At 45.3% G+C, this 15,307-nt stretch overlaps 2 protein-coding genes across 4 annotated transcripts; one reads left to right on the forward strand and one right to left on the reverse strand.

The window, feature by feature from the left end:
• Window positions 1-1,855: 1,855 nt before the first annotated feature.
• LOC127311485 (uncharacterized) lies at window positions 1,856-11,984 on the forward strand. 3 transcript variants are annotated; one of them, XM_051341916.2, is made up of 3 exons: window positions 1,857-3,662; window positions 11,383-11,490; window positions 11,650-11,984. In XM_051341916.2, the coding sequence occupies exon 1, from the start codon at window positions 1,918-1,920 to the stop codon at window positions 3,577-3,579; it is 1,662 nt and encodes a 553-aa protein (XP_051197876.1). In that variant the 5' UTR covers window positions 1,857-1,917; the 3' UTR covers window positions 3,580-3,662; window positions 11,383-11,490; window positions 11,650-11,984. The 3 variants fall into 3 exon arrangements, with proteins under 3 accessions (XP_051197877.1, XP_051197876.1, XP_051197875.1); XM_051341917.2 differs by having other exon boundaries at window positions 1,856-3,662; window positions 11,399-11,984; XM_051341915.2 differs by having other exon boundaries at window positions 11,383-11,984.
• Window positions 11,985-13,657: 1,673 nt separating this feature from the next.
• Window positions 13,658-15,046, reverse strand: LOC127311484 (uncharacterized). The gene has a single exon (XM_051341913.2). The coding sequence runs from the start codon at window positions 14,986-14,988 to the stop codon at window positions 13,807-13,809; it is 1,182 nt and encodes a 393-aa protein (XP_051197873.1). The 5' UTR covers window positions 14,989-15,046; the 3' UTR covers window positions 13,658-13,806.
• Between the last annotated feature and the right edge of the window lie 261 nt (window positions 15,047-15,307).

Genomic DNA, 15,307 nt, shown 5'->3' on the forward strand with positions numbered 1-15,307 from the left:
TTATTATTCATCAATTCTTGTATCAAGAATATTGTAAAGACAATGTAATCTGTGTTGTGATATCAATAAAGCTCAAATTTTACTTATGAGCTTTTGATTTGTGTAATGTTTATATTCTGGAATAAATGTTGTATTTATTATTCACTTTGAAATTCAAAGTTATTTGAATTCATAATTTGTTTTTGAATTGTGATTTCAATGTCCATATTCATTTATACTTAATGTTTGATATTCCAAATGCATTTTACTTGTTAAATGAAATCAATACCCCAAATTAACAAGATACAAAAGAGATCATGTCGAAATTTCCCTAACTCACATTGCCTAACCCTAAGTGCAAAATGAGAGAGAACCTCGATCCCTCTTAGGTTTAGTTGCAATAAGGCGCGAAAATTTCCCCCGTTTTGCGATGAAATGCACATCCCATTTCTAAATCTACCCTTCGTTGTTCCTATGTTGTGGGTTATTACATCCGCCATTAGCCTTATCCTTGGCAGCCCACAAAAAGCCTCTCAGCCCCTTCTCAATTTCCTCCAGAACCCACACCGGAGCTTCCGCAACCAGCAGGTGGTGTATGGGCCTCGCTGTCATCACTGCCTGTACCAAGACGACCCTACCCGCCTTGGTGATCAGACCTCTTTGCCACGGTGGAACAATCTTCACCGCCGCGTCAATCATGGGTTGCCATTGCGCCCTAGTTAGGGGTTTTAATGCCAGTTGGAGCCCAAGATATCTGATGGGGAAGTCGGCTATCTGGCAAGTTAGGATTGCGGACACCCTCTCCCTCTCCAGCTCAGCACCCCTGATCATCGTCGCTGCCGTCTTGCTGCAGTTAACACGCAACCCAGAGGCATCACCAAAGATCCTTAACAGTTCTCTTACTGTCACAAGATCCCGCACTGTAGGTTTCACAAAAACCACCACATCATCCGCAAAGATCGAGAGTCTTTGCACCTGGGAACATCTGCCAATTGGGGATAAGAGCTCCCGAGCCGCAGCTTGGCAGAACATCAGCGTCACCACCTCCATGGCCAAAACAAAGAGTTGGGGAGATAGTGGGTCACCTTGCCTAACCCCCTGGCATGCCGAATTTTTCTACCCGGGACACCATTGACCAGAATCTTTGTGCTTGCCGTACGCAGAGCAATCTGAATCCATTGCATCCAACAATCCGGGAATCCCATCCTCGCAAGAATCTCCAGCAGAAAAGACCAAGACAGGGAGTCAAAGGCTCTAGAAATGTCAAGTTTCAGCAGCACCCCTTGCTCTTTGGAGGTGTGGATTTTCCTCGCTAGCTGGCGAACTAGAAGGAAGTTGTCATGGAGATTCCTGCCCTTTATGAATGCCGATTGATATCGCGTAATTGGAACGGCAACATGATAACAATGCGTACATGACGTAGCAGTTAGCTTTAACTGCTTGTACCGCTGTGATATTTAGTTTTTGAAAGCAAACACATCTGAAGTTGATTGGTACTCGCTCCAACATCTGTGGATCTATTCTTGGTTTTCGAAAACTCAAAACACTTGATTAAGAGATACGGCCACGTTTCTGTCTACATACCTATATCTGGACGGGATGTAACCTCTTGGAAAAAATGTTACAATTTAATTTCACATTAGCAGTACTAAATTGAAGGTAAAAGAACATATAAAATTGAATGAAAGTACGTACTTGTAAATTTCAAGATAATTGTATCAGCTAATTATTCAATTGCTTTCGTTGAACCAACGTGTTACTACGGAAGAGAGATATGACCAGTCTGACTTATCCGTCTGAATTTCACCCGAAATTAGCACGGATCCTCCAAAAAAAAACAATATGGGCTTAGCAAGCACTGGTTGCACTTGGACAAGCACAGAGCTGGGCCTGGCACTACCAGGAAGAGGCTTTCCTCGGCCGAACAAACCCGCATCGATGGGCTCCGCCGCCGATTCATTCTCCATCCCATCGCCGACGACCTATCCGATGAAGAGCCGCGGCGCCGCCGTAGAAAGCGCGACGCTAGCCGTAGACTGGCGCTCCGTGTTCACGGGCGGCGGCTTGGAGGCAGATCTGTCGCCACCGGCAACCGTCGCTGTCACCGCTAGCTCTGCGCGCTCCGCCTCTTCGCCAGCGCATCCCACGAAGAAAGGCGGCGGCGAACGCGTGGAAATGGACTGGGGTTCCATGTTCAGGGCAGGGCGCGCTGAGCCGCCGGAGGCCGAGCTCTCGCCGTCCGCGCCGGCCACCGTCGCCATGAAGTGTGCCGATTGCTTCTCCGTCACTTCGCCGGCTCGTACGACGAAGAAAAGCCGTGCACTCCAGTCTATAGACTGGAGTGGTATGTTCAAGGCCGAAAGCGCACAGCCACTGGAAGCTGAGATCTCGCCGCCGGCAACCGGCCCTGTCGCCCCAAGGTATGCACACCCCGCCGATTCCTTCTCTGCCTCTTGTGCGACGCCCCTGAATCGTGGCGCGAGTGGAGATGTAGACTGGAGGGCTCTGTTCAAGGCCTCTTCACCACCGTGCCCCCTGAAGAAACGCGGCGCACCCGTGAATATGGACTGGAGTGGCATGTTCAAGGCCTCATCACCACCGCATTACATGAAGAAACACAGTGCATCAAAGGATATAGATTGGACTGCCATGTTCAAGGCCTCATCGATGTCACGTTCCATGAAGAAACCTAGTGCATCAACGGATATAGATTGGACTGCCATGTTCAAGGCCTCATCGATGTCACGTCCCATGAAGAAACCCAGTGCATCAAAGGATATAGATTGGACTGCCATGTTCAAGGCCACATCGCTGCCGCGTCCTATGAAGAAACCCAGTGCATCAAAGGATATAGATTGGACTGCCATGTTCAAGGCCACATCGCCGCCGCGTCCTATGAAGAAACCCAGTGCATCAAAGGATATAGATTGGACTGCCATGTTCAAGGCCTCATCGATGTCACGTCCCATGAAGAAACGCAGTGCATCAAAGGATATAGATTGGACTGCCATGTTCAAGGCCTCATCGATGTCATGTCCCATGAAGAAACGCAGTGCATCAGCGGATATAGATTGGACTGCCATGTTCAAAGCCACATCGCCGCCGCGTCCTATGAAGAAACGCAGTGCATCAAAGGATATAGATTGGACTGCCATGTTCAAGACCACATCGCCGCCGCGTCCTATGAAGAAACGCAGTGCATCAGCGGATATAGATTGGACTGCCATGTTCAAGGCCACATCGCCGCCGCGTCCTATGAAGAAACGCAGTGCATCAGAGGATATAGATTGGACTGCCATGTTCAAGGCCTCATCGATGTCACGTCCCATGAAGAAACGCAGTGCATCAGCGGATATAGATTGGACTGCCATGTTCAAGGCCACATCGCCGCCGCGTCCTATGAAGAAACGCAGTGCATCAGCGGATATAGATTGGACTGCCATGTTCAAGGCCAGAATCGCAGAGCCACCCAAGGCCAATCTCTCACCAGAGGCACCTGACCCTGTCGCCCTAAGTTCTGCAAGCTGTGCCCATTTCATTTCGGCCTCTCCGCGGGGGGGCACATCTGATGAGGAAACCTGGTGCACGGAAAGACATTGACTGGAGAACCATGTTCAACACTTGAATTGCAGAGGCGCCAGAGGCTGAGCTCTCTCCACCGACACACCCACTGTCATTCCTAGGTATGTACGCTTGCCCTGCCCTCGCGTAACCCAATTTTCTTGTCTTTTTTCTTGTAATGTTCAGTTGTCGAACTAGAATGATAGAATCAGATGGGTGATCAGCTAGTAGTCTCATGTCCTTATGGATGTTGGTTAATTTGTCTTTGCTCGTGGGCCTCCATGATTGTTGAATGCTGATCTTCCTGCCCCTGCGCAATGCTCAGATTCAGTACAAGTGCGAAACTATGGGCCTAGATGGAAATACAAGTTTTCAGGGTAAAAATGGGAGCGTATTGTGGTATTTGTTTGCTGTGAAGATAGAAAATTTCGGCAATTGATGTTCTTTGTTTTGACTTTTGAGGATACTCTACAAAGCATAAAGGCACTCTGGCATGACATCGGAATATATACACATATCTGGCTAAATAAAAAGTTGTATTTGTATAAAACATCGATCTTCTGTTTGTTTTAGTGTAATAGTTTACTGTTATTGAAACGTAACATGTTGATATTGTAGAATCTAGCAGGATCATCTAGCTCTAGTTTGAGCCACAAAAAGAGAAGATCAGTAGTACCTTGATCTGAAGATGCAGTCATCTCTTTGAAGTATTGCTCACACCACTTGAGGATGGAGCAATTTGTGCTTGATTCTTCCCAGTGCCTTTTTAGGGCTAGCCTGATCGGTGGCTTAGTTTGAGTGAGAGAGTGTGAGAGAGAGGCCGAGCGATGGCCGTGTGTTCTCTACTCTTCTAGGGTCATTTGACCCCTTTATATATGTTTAGCACTATGCACTAGGGGAACCAGCACCGTTGGATCAAAATCGATGTCTCCGATCAAGACACCACATAAGGATAGGTGGCCATTTACTGTAGCGTAACTGTAGTGCCGCCTTACTGTAGCTACTGTAGTGCCGCCCTACTGTAGCAACCCAAAAAGATCTGACCTAGGAGAGCAGCCTAGATCACCAAAATATCCAACATTCTCCCCCTTGATCGTAAGGCTGATCATTATAAGCTCATTTTTCAACAAAATAATGCACTAAGACGAAAAGATTATAATGGTCTGTTAGGTACCATTTAATCTAGTGACTATAGCACATTACTTCATATCAAAATGAAACTCTTTAATTTATGAGCTCCATAAACTTTATTCACATCATATATTAACTTAATTTACATAATTCTTTACATAAACATCATAAATATTACAGACTCATCTTTCGATAAAATGGTACACCAAGACAATAGGTTACAACAGTCAATTAAGTACTGCTAAACCAAGTGACTATGGTTCCCATTCGATCTCAAAATGAGCCCCTTTTGGGAAGATGGTGCCATAATAGTTCCAATTTCTCCAGGATTAAAAGCTTTCAACCAAACCCATGCCGGCAACATGCTCTCTGAATACGCTGGGTGGTAAGCCTTTTGTGAGCGGATCCGCTAACATAAATTTAGTACTAATGTACTTGATATCTATTGTTTGATCCTGGATTCTATCTTTCACAACAAGATACTTGATGTCAATAAATTTGCCAGCTGCACTTGACTTGTTGTTACTCGCATAGATCACTGCGGGTTGATTATCGCAGTATAGAGTGAGAGGCACAAAATCTTGTCAATCACTCTTAGTTCCGGGATAAAATTCTTCAACCATACCGCCTGCCCGGTAGCCTCATAACATGCTACAAATTCTGCCTGCATTGTCGACGATGCAGTGATAGTTTGCTTTGAGCTTTTCCATGATATAGCTCCTTTTGCAAGGGTAAAGATATAACCTGATGTGGATTTCTTAGTATCAACACACCCCGCAAAATCAGCATCTGAATAACCCACTACTTCGAGGTTATCAGATTTCTCATAAGTAAGCATGAGGCTTTTAGTACCTTGCAAATAACGCAAGACCTTTTTAGCAGCCTTCCAGTGATCCAGACCTGGATTGGACTGATATCTGCCAAGCATCCCGGTCACAAAAGCTAAATCAGGGCGAGTGCACACTTGTGCATACATAATGCTCCCAACAATTGAGGCATAAGGAATTGACTTCATCTGCGCAGATTCATAATTATTTCTTGGGCACTGGAAAGTCCCAAATTTATCGCCCTTAACAATAGGAGCAGGCGAGGCTGAGCACTTATACATATTGTACTTTTTCAGTACCTTTTCAATATATGCTCTCTGAGATAGCCCCAAGATTCCTCTGGATCTATCCCGATGAATTTCAATTCCTAAAACATAAGTTGCTTCACCGAGATCTTTCATATCGAACTTTGAAGACAGGAACCACTTGGTCTCCATCAGCATATTTTTATCACTGCTGGCCAGGAGTATGTCATCAACATATAATATCAGGAAGATAAAATTACTCCCCCTGAACTTAATATAAACACAATTGTCCTTCTTATTTTCCTTAAAGCCAAATTTCTTTATGACTTGATCAAATTTGAGATACCACTCTCTTGATGCTTGTTTCAAACCATAGATGGATTTCTTCAGATGACATCCCAAATGTTCATTTTCTTTCACAACAAAACCTTCCGGTTGTGCCATGTATACATCTTCATGTAAGTCACCATTTAGAAATGCCGTTTTGACATCCATCTGTTGTAGCTCTAAATCATAATGAGCCACAAGTGCCATAATTATTCTGAATGAATCTTTGGAAGAGACGGGTGAAAAAGTTTCATTATAATCAATCCCTTCTCTTTGAGTGAATCCTTTTGCCACAAGCCTTGCTTTAAACCTTTCGATATCACCCTTGGAGTCACGTTTGGTCTTATAGACCCATTTGCATCCAACTGTCTTGGCTCCTTCAGGGATTTCTACTAAGTCCCATACATCATTAGTGCTCATGGACTTCATTTCATCTTTCATAGCATCAAGCCATTTAGACGAATATTCACTTTGCATAGCCTCCTTAAATGAGGTGGGATCATTATCTAGCACTGGCTCATTTGTATCCTCACTCATGTAGGTGAGATAATCATCAGGAATAGCAGGCTTTCTAGCTCGCTGTGACCTTCTAAGAGGCTCATTATTCGGCACATTAATAACAGTTTGAGACTGCTGATTATTTTCAACAAAAGCATCATTAGATGTGACATCTGGGACAGTCACCGGTGTATCAGCAGGTGTTGTATTAGCAGCACGTTGCCTTCTTGAATACACTCGTAATTGCTGTCCTTGGTCCTTTTGTTGTCCAGTTTTGCGAGCACCATCGACTACGGGAGGCTGAAACTTGAGGTGCAGTCTCAGTATGTACTGGAAACACTGGCTCTTGGATTACAGGCATCGGGACATATTCCTGTTTTTCTTCCAAGACTATTTCTCTAGGAGTCATGCTCCCCCTCATCATATCACTTTCCAAGAACACAGCGTGTCTTGTTTCAACAAATTTCGTTGCCTGCTTTGGACAATAAAATCGATACGCTTTAGATTTGTCAGGATAACCAATAAAATGGCAACTGACTGTCTTGGGGTCTAATTTTCCTATCACCGGATTAAAAATCCTTGCTTCAGCAGGACAGCCCCATACATGAAAATAATTCAGGGTTGGCTTTTTCCCAGTCCATAATTCATACGGTGTTTTGGGCACCGATTTACTGGGGACCCTGTTAAGAATATGTCTTTCTTGTTTTAAGGGCTTCCATCCATAAATTCACCGGTAAAGTGGAGTGGCTTAACATACTCCGCACCATATCCATAAGTGTGCGGTTTCTCCTTTCAACCACCCCGTTTTGCCGAGGTTCACCCGGTCTTGAGTCTTGGGCGGCAATGCCATTTTCCTGTAAGAATTTTGCAAATGGTCCAGGAATTTGACCATAAGTTGCATGTCTGCCGTAGTATTCACCACCACGATCAGATCTTACAACTTTAATTCTTTTATTACATTGATTTTCAACCTCACACTACAAGATATGTGACATTCTATGACGCTCATTCCATGACGTTTCAGTCAAAAAACGTCACAGTTTCTGAAATTTTGACTATTCCCTGACGTTTTTTCACTGTATCGTCACGGAATGAGCGTCATAGAATGTCACATTTGTTGTAGTGTCAGCTTTGAAAATCTTGAACTTGTCTAATGCCTCTGATTTTTCTTTGATTTGATAAATATATCCATAACGGGAGAAATCATCAGTGAACGTTATGAATGAATTATAACCGTCCACCGATCTCACATTAAACGGACCACATATATCCGTATGAATTAATTCCAAAACTCCCGTGCTTCGGTTTGCACCTTTCTTAATTTTCTTGGCATATTTTCCTTTGATGCAGTCGATACAATGATCAACATCCGCATCCGAAAAATCAAGAGAAGGAAGAACTTGATCTTTAATGAGACGCTCAATCCTCCCCCTCGAAATATGGCCTAAACGATAGTGCCATAATTTCGAAGAAGTCTCATTATCATTACGTTTGCGTTTGGTGCCGACATTTATATTTGAGGTAGAACCCACATTATTTATATCATCACAAAGGGAAATTACATAAAGTTTGTCTTGTCGACAGGCAAGACCAACATTATTATTGTCATACATAATTATACACTGCTTATTCCCAAAGTGACACTCATAACTATCATCATCTAAACATGAGATGGAAACTAAATTCCGTTTCATCGAGGGTACATAAAGAACATTGTTTAGCTGAAGCTTAAAACCGCCATGAAGTGTAAGAGTGAAGTCTCCAAGCGCCTCGGCATAAGCTTCAACACCATTAGCAACTCTGATTGTTCTTTCCCCTCTTTTTAGGGTCTTCCTCATATTGAATCCCTGCAACGAATTTGCAATATGAATTGTTGCACCTGAATCAATCCACCAAGTATTGGTGGCATAATTAACATAAAGGGATTCTTCAACAACAGTAATAACGTCGGTACCTTTGTCTTTGAGCCATCTCTTGAAGCCAAAACAATCCTTTCGCCTATGCCCACCTTTTCCGCAAAAGTGGCAAGCATTAGAATTATTTCCTTCAGCATTAGGCGCTTTTTCAGGCTTCTTTTGCTGTGAACCTTTTGAAGACTGGCCCTAACAAATCTTTTAAGGCTCAAGGGTTTTTCAATTATCAAGTTAAGTAAAAGGGGGTCTGATGCAACAACAGAAAATCCCCTATTTCTAGAAACCCTAGAACAGAAATTCCTATGTTTTTACCCCTAATTTGGATCAAGAGTTTCGGTTATGTAACAAATTGATGGGGAAAGAAGCAAATTTTGCATAAATCTTGATGTTTTTCCCAAATCCGAGACTCTAATTTAAGCAATTATGTGTTTCCCTCCTGCAATAAAGCTTGTGGTTTTGGTTTATGCTAAAGATTTAAGGGGAAACCTATAACGTGATTCTTAAGATGATTTTCTCCCAGGATTTTTCCTTGAACTTATAAGGCTTGGGCTTCACATATTCATTCACAAATTTTTTATCCCAGGATTTTTCCTTGAACTTATAAGGCTTGGGCTTCACATATTCATTCACAAATTTTTTATACTTCTTCTTTTGTGAATGAGCAAACTGATTAACATGTTCAATTCTGTCAGCCTTAAGCCTTTCTTCTTCTTGCACACATCGCGCCATCATTTCATCAATCTCCCATTTAACATCCATCGCATTATAGTTGATCATAAATGGATCAAATTGGGGAGGCAAAGATGACATAATAAAATGGACGAGGAAACCATTAGAGATTTCCATCTCCATTGACTTTAGTTTGGCGGCCATGTTGCATTTTTTCATAATATGCTCTCGAAGACTTCCAGTGGGATCATATTTTTCATCAATTAGCCTTCTAATAAGACTTGTTGCATAAACTTTAGAAGATCCTTTAAATTGATGCTCAATTTTTGCAAAGTACCCTTTTGCTGTCTCACAGTCAGGAAGGGCTCCCCTCATACTCTGTGTAATGGAGCCCTTTATCATCATAAGGCACTTGCGATTAGAGTCATCCCACTTAGCCTTAATAATGTCATATTCCTTCTTGAGGGTTTCATAATTTTCATAATTTTCTTTAGGCACCTCAGGAGGATCATTAAGGAGAGCATAATCAATATTGAGTAAGACCATCGTGATCTCAAGCTTCTCCTTCCACATGACATAATTGTTACCATTTAGCTGTTCGAGTAATATTAGAGACATTAGTTGTTGCAAAAGAAAAAATTTAAAATGCTTTAGTAAGCACCGTCATAATCATTATTAAATTTTATTGATCAAATTCAAAACAGCTTTGGCCGGAGATGAAAATGATCAACAAAATTTTGTGGACAAATATTCATCAATTAGCTTTGGCCAAATTGATTAATAAAAGCCACACATTAATAATCCTCATTCATTAATTTCTTTTACCGACCCGGTTCACATCAGCTTTGGCCAGAAGTGAAACAGACCAATAAAAGAATTTTGCAGTTAAAATGCCCGTCAAACAACTTTGGTCAGAATGACAAGGCATAAAACCACACTTTATTTGAGGATCCATAAACTTTATTTTTGCAGCGAAAGCATTATCACATAATAATTATAGTGATAAATATCACCATAATTCATTAATCATAAATAAACTAAATAATAAATATAATAACAACATGTAAAATTAACTAAGCATGGTAATTAAAATTGTGGTCTAAAATAAACATAATGAACATAATAAATTTATGCAGGAAAAAAAAACCTGAAAATAATTATTTCAGCCCCAATTTTTTTTTTATTGCATAATAATTCTGCTGAACTGGGCCGAAATTGGCCCAGCCCAGTATTTGCTCCCCCTAATCCCCTCCTGGGCTACAACCCATTTTGCAATGCCAGGACTACCCGAGCCGTCGGATGCAATCCGACGGACCGAGCTGTTCCAGTGGATCAAAACCAGCCGCGTCGTCGCCGCCCGGCTCCCCCGAAAACCCTAGCCCCATTTCTTTTCCTCCTCTCCTTTCCCGACGGCGATGACGGCGCGCAGCGCGACGGCGACGGCGACGAGCGCGCGAGGAAGGAGCGCCAGGAAAAAGATCAAGCCAGAATAGCTTGATACTTAACATTAACTTGATAAAACAAGCATGATCTTGAACATAAGAGGGCTCAAACTTAAGAGCTAGGTGCTCTGATACCATTGTAGAATCTAGCAGGATCATCTAGCTCTAGTTTGAGCCACAAAAAGAGAAGATCAGTAGTACCTTGATCTGAAGATGCAGTCATCTCTTTGAAGTATTGCTCACACCACTTGAGGATGGAGCAATTTGTGCTTGATTCTTCCCAGTGCCTTTTTAGGGCTAGCCTGATCGGTGGCTTAGTTTGAGTGAGAGAGTGTGAGAGAGAGCTGAGAGCAGTAGCCGTGTGTTCTCTACTCTTCTAGGGTCATTTGACCCCTTTATATATGTTTAGCACTATGCACTAGGGGAACCAGCACCGTTGGATCAAAATCGATGTCTCCGATCAAGACACCACATAAGGATAGGTGGCCATTTACTGTAGCGTAACTGTAGTGCCGCCTTACTGTAGCTACTGTAGTGCCGCCCTACTGTAGCAACCCAAAAAGATCTGACCTAGGAGAGCAGCCTAGATCACCAAAATATCCAACAGATATATTATTCTGGGAATTAAGATTACCGTCCTATTAAATGAATGTCCTTGTTTTATTTATAGCGTTTAATACTAGTAAGAGCCGAATTACCTACCGCATTTCTAGCTGTTCAATAATCATGTTTATGATCTTCAATTTCTTTTTTCTTCTGTTATATTAATTTCCAATCTTCTCTGTGACAGAAAAGTTATATCGCAGGGAGGTCCTTTAAGGAGAGAAATGACGCCGACTCATCCAATCAAGAAATGAGGAGCATGTGTAACATAGACTAGCATGCTTCTCACCCCTAGGTATGCAAGCTTGCCCTCACCCTAGGCTTGCTTGTTTCATTTTATTTCCGTCCCCTCATCTAAATTCAAGTTTATCGAGTGAATATGGTGGATCCAAACTAGAATCACAAGAAAGAACACACATGAATTCATTGATCAATCAGCTGCCTTATGTCCTAGTGTACCTGTTGATTTGGTCTTGCTCATGACCATGGACGGTGCTTCCTTGCCTGCCCCTGATCGAACAATGCTCAGTTGGACTGCAATTGTGAAGGCCTAGGTGACCATGGACGGCGCTTCCTTGCCTGCCCCTGATCGAACAATGCTCAGGTGGACCGCAATTGCTCAGTTGGCTCTAAAAAAAATCATTTGTATTGTTTTCTTGATTTTTTGGACAGTTTTCTCGGAAAGCACCAGTGTAGACTGAGCTACACATAGCTCGATTTTTCTGAAAATACGAAAACAATATTTTAAGGTTTCAAAAAAATCTGAAAAAAAATTCTTTATGTAGACAATGTTGTGGTCTATGTACGTGCAAAATTTCAAATCAAAATACCTTATGTTGGGGAATGTGTAAAAATGAAAAATCTAACTGTGCAAGATTTTAAAACCTCCAAATCTGTCTGATCGTGGCGCACTCGGCTGAACGCCTATGAACCGGGTGCTCCTATTCAACACTTGTAGCGTCTGTTAGGGGACCGACGCCTGCATAGAGGTTAAGATGGGCCTCGGCCAGGCAACTTCTTCCTCACGGGATTGCTTCTTCCACCCCGACCCACCTCCACTGTGTAACTTCTTGAGCCCCCGCCAGCACTGCTTGCTGCCGCCACCCGCGGTGCCTCGCCACACCGTCCTCCTCCGTACTCCGCTTGCCGCTGGTCTGCCGCCACTCGGACCTCCCTCTAAACCCTCCCACCTCCTGCAACTCCGGCAACCCTCCCTTGCAGCCTAAGCCCTAAGAATGAACGTCGGCGAGCCTCACACCTGAACCCTAAGAAGCTAGCACCTGAACCCTAAGACCCAGCACACGAAACCCTAAGTACCCTTCCTCACCTTCGCCGGTGACGACGCAGCCAACCGCGTCAAAACCACCGACTGATCCGATTAGACTTCCCGCGGGGTAGCGCGGGGAACTTGCTGAATCAACTCCTTGGAATCGGAGGCTGAGGGTCAATTCTATGGTAACCACAACCTAGGAATGCATGTTTCACTTCTTTGACCGAGCCAACTGAGAGGTCCTTTCCTCGCCTCCGTCGGCGACGTCGCTATTCCCCGTCTCCGGCGATGTCAGCAGTTGAGCTCCCTCTTGTACATCTTCTTCCTCCCGTGGCTGTCTCCAACTTGCAAAAAGGCCGAGGGTCGACCCTCATGCGAGCGTCGGCACGCTAACATGCGCAGTGAGCGTCGAATAGGAATTGCCCTATGAACCAGCAGAGCAGATTAATGTGCGACGAAACTAATGGGCCAGCCCACTCACTCACACGTGTGGGTGAAACGAGAGACCGCAATGCCCAGCGCTACGGACCTGGGCGGTGGGTGCGTGGCCGCCAAGAAACGTCCTCTATTTCCATTTCCATGTGGGCCGTTGGTACGTGCCCGTCACGAAACCTCCTCTGCCTTGCACACCAAGATCACCTCCTCCGGTCTCCGGTGGCTATATACACCTTGCCGTCCTCGCTCGCCAACCTCACCACACCAAGCGATCAGGCCCTCTCAGCACCCGGTCCTCCATGGAGCGCGACGATTCCAACTCCGGCGAGCAGCTCTCTGCGCGCGCGTTCTCAATCCAGAGTTGCGTAACGATGCTTCAGCAGAACAAGCGCGTCGCTCGTGAGGAAGAAAAAAGCTAAATTTGATTAACGTGAAAAGGTTATGCATTTGAGAAATTACATCACAATCTTGTGCTAGGCAAAACCTCATTATATTACTACCTCCATTGATGCACTAGAACAAAGTATGCTTGCAACTAAGGACATCAGATTTTCCTATTCCAAAAGTAAAAGGACAAATAATCAAGCACTGTAATGAAAAACGACTACTCTCTTTGATCCATAATAAGTGCCAGGATTCCTTCAGTTATTATGAACCCGGGGAGTACATGATTAAGCACTATTCAAATTATTGAATATTTCTTTACAATGATCACATCCCCGCTGCTAGGCTCTATTATCTGCGTGCACAGCTCAAATCCTTGAGAATTTTCAAACGAATTAAACAAAGAAAACATGCATTTAGCTAGAAAGATGAACCGAATCCATCTCAACAAATACTACAGTACTACTAGTACACCAATGCTACTAGAATTGAGTTCCAAAATAAGTAAATTGAGCGTTTTAGTCAATAATATTGTTTGGTCTTGTTCTGTCGATCCTTCTTTATTTCCTTGGTGCGCTGCTTATCTCTGCCGTTCCTGACCTGCTTTATCTCCTGGGCTGGCAGGCTCTTCTTTTGCTCGGCAGCCGTGGTGAGTCCCAGGGTGTCCCGGAAGAGTGGGCGGTTGAGCTGGGAGTGCGAGGCGAAGCCCTCCTCGCCGAGGTACTGCCTGAGGAAGTTGAGCAGGACCAGCTTCGACCACGTCGTCTTGTTGACCCTTACACGGAGCCCACTCGACTCCTCCTCTTCCCCCTCTTCCTCATCATCAGAATCATACTCATCATTATCATCGTCCGGGCCAGGCGGATTGTCTTCGAGGAGGTCTTTGATCCACCGGAACAGGATCCTCTCCTCGGCGTGCTGCTTCTTGTGCGCTTCTACACCGACGGCGAGCTCCGCTACTCTGCTCTCCAGCGACGGCCTGTCCTCGGGTTTAGGTTCCCGCGGTCTGTAGTAGTGGTACCGATACGCCGGGGGCGGGTCGGGCTGGTAAGGCCGGTGGTTGAGCTCGAAGCACACGGCCAGGGCCTCCCCCGCGGCCATCCGGACGGCGGGGTCGTCCGCCTTGAGGTGCTTCGCGATGACTTTGAACGGGGTCATGGCACGCAGGTTGCTGGCCCTGGGGAGGAGGAGCGTCCACGCGGACAAGGCGGCGGCCAGGACCTGCGGGAGGCCGGTTTGGTCGATCACGTCGCAGATGGCCTTGAGGGTCCTCTTCGCGCACGCCGCCTTCTTCTCGCAGACCAGCGTGACGGCGACGAGGCAGTTGATGGCGGCCACGGCCCGCTCCGCGTCGGCGGCCGACGAGGGGGCCATCCCGGCGAAGATTCCGTCGAGGTCGAAGAGCCTGTCGAGGAGGGTCTGCGCCTTGGAGCCGACGACGGTGAGCGCGTAGATGCCGATGGCGCGGTAGGCGTCCTTGCGCTCCTTGCCGGACCCGCCGATGTTGAGGAAGGAGAAGCAGCGGTCCAGGGCCTGCTCGTACAGGGGGTCGGCGATCTCGTCGGAGGGCACGAAGCCCTCGAGCGCCGCGACGAGGTCCTTGAGGCCTTCCTCGCGAGCGACGTGCTTGTTCTGGTGGAGCATCCCGACGCATCTCTGGATCGAGAACGCTCGCTCGCCGGAGTTAGAATCGACGCGCCCCATCGTGTCCCGGCTGCACAGAGGACCGGATCGCTTGGTGTGGTTACGTTGGCGAGCGAGGGCGTATGTATAGCCGCCGGAGGAGGAGATATCGGAGTCCGGAGGAAGCAGGGAACGGGAAGGTTTCGTAACGGGCACGTACAGACGTACCCACGGCCCATCTCCGAGTGGGCCGGCAATGTAGAGGCTTTTCTTTGACCATTTTTCATCCGAGGAATTAGTACTCACACCCACAATAATTGTCGTTGAAACGAGCAATAGACACACTAAATTAGGTCTTTTTTTTTTGAGAAACAATTAAAATAGGTCTAGATACATACGA

This window comes from Lolium perenne, chromosome 7 (assembly GCF_019359855.2).
Source record: "Lolium perenne isolate Kyuss_39 chromosome 7, Kyuss_2.0, whole genome shotgun sequence".
NCBI lineage: Eukaryota > Viridiplantae > Streptophyta > Magnoliopsida > Poales > Poaceae > Lolium > Lolium perenne.

Coding starts and splice junctions, on each gene's coding strand:
- LOC127311485 (XM_051341917.2), top strand. CDS start 1,918: ATGGGCTCCGCCGCCGATTCATTCTCCATCCCATCGCCGACGACCTAT.
- LOC127311484 (XM_051341913.2), bottom strand. CDS start 14,988: ATGGGGCGCGTCGATTCTAACTCCGGCGAGCGAGCGTTCTCGATCCAG.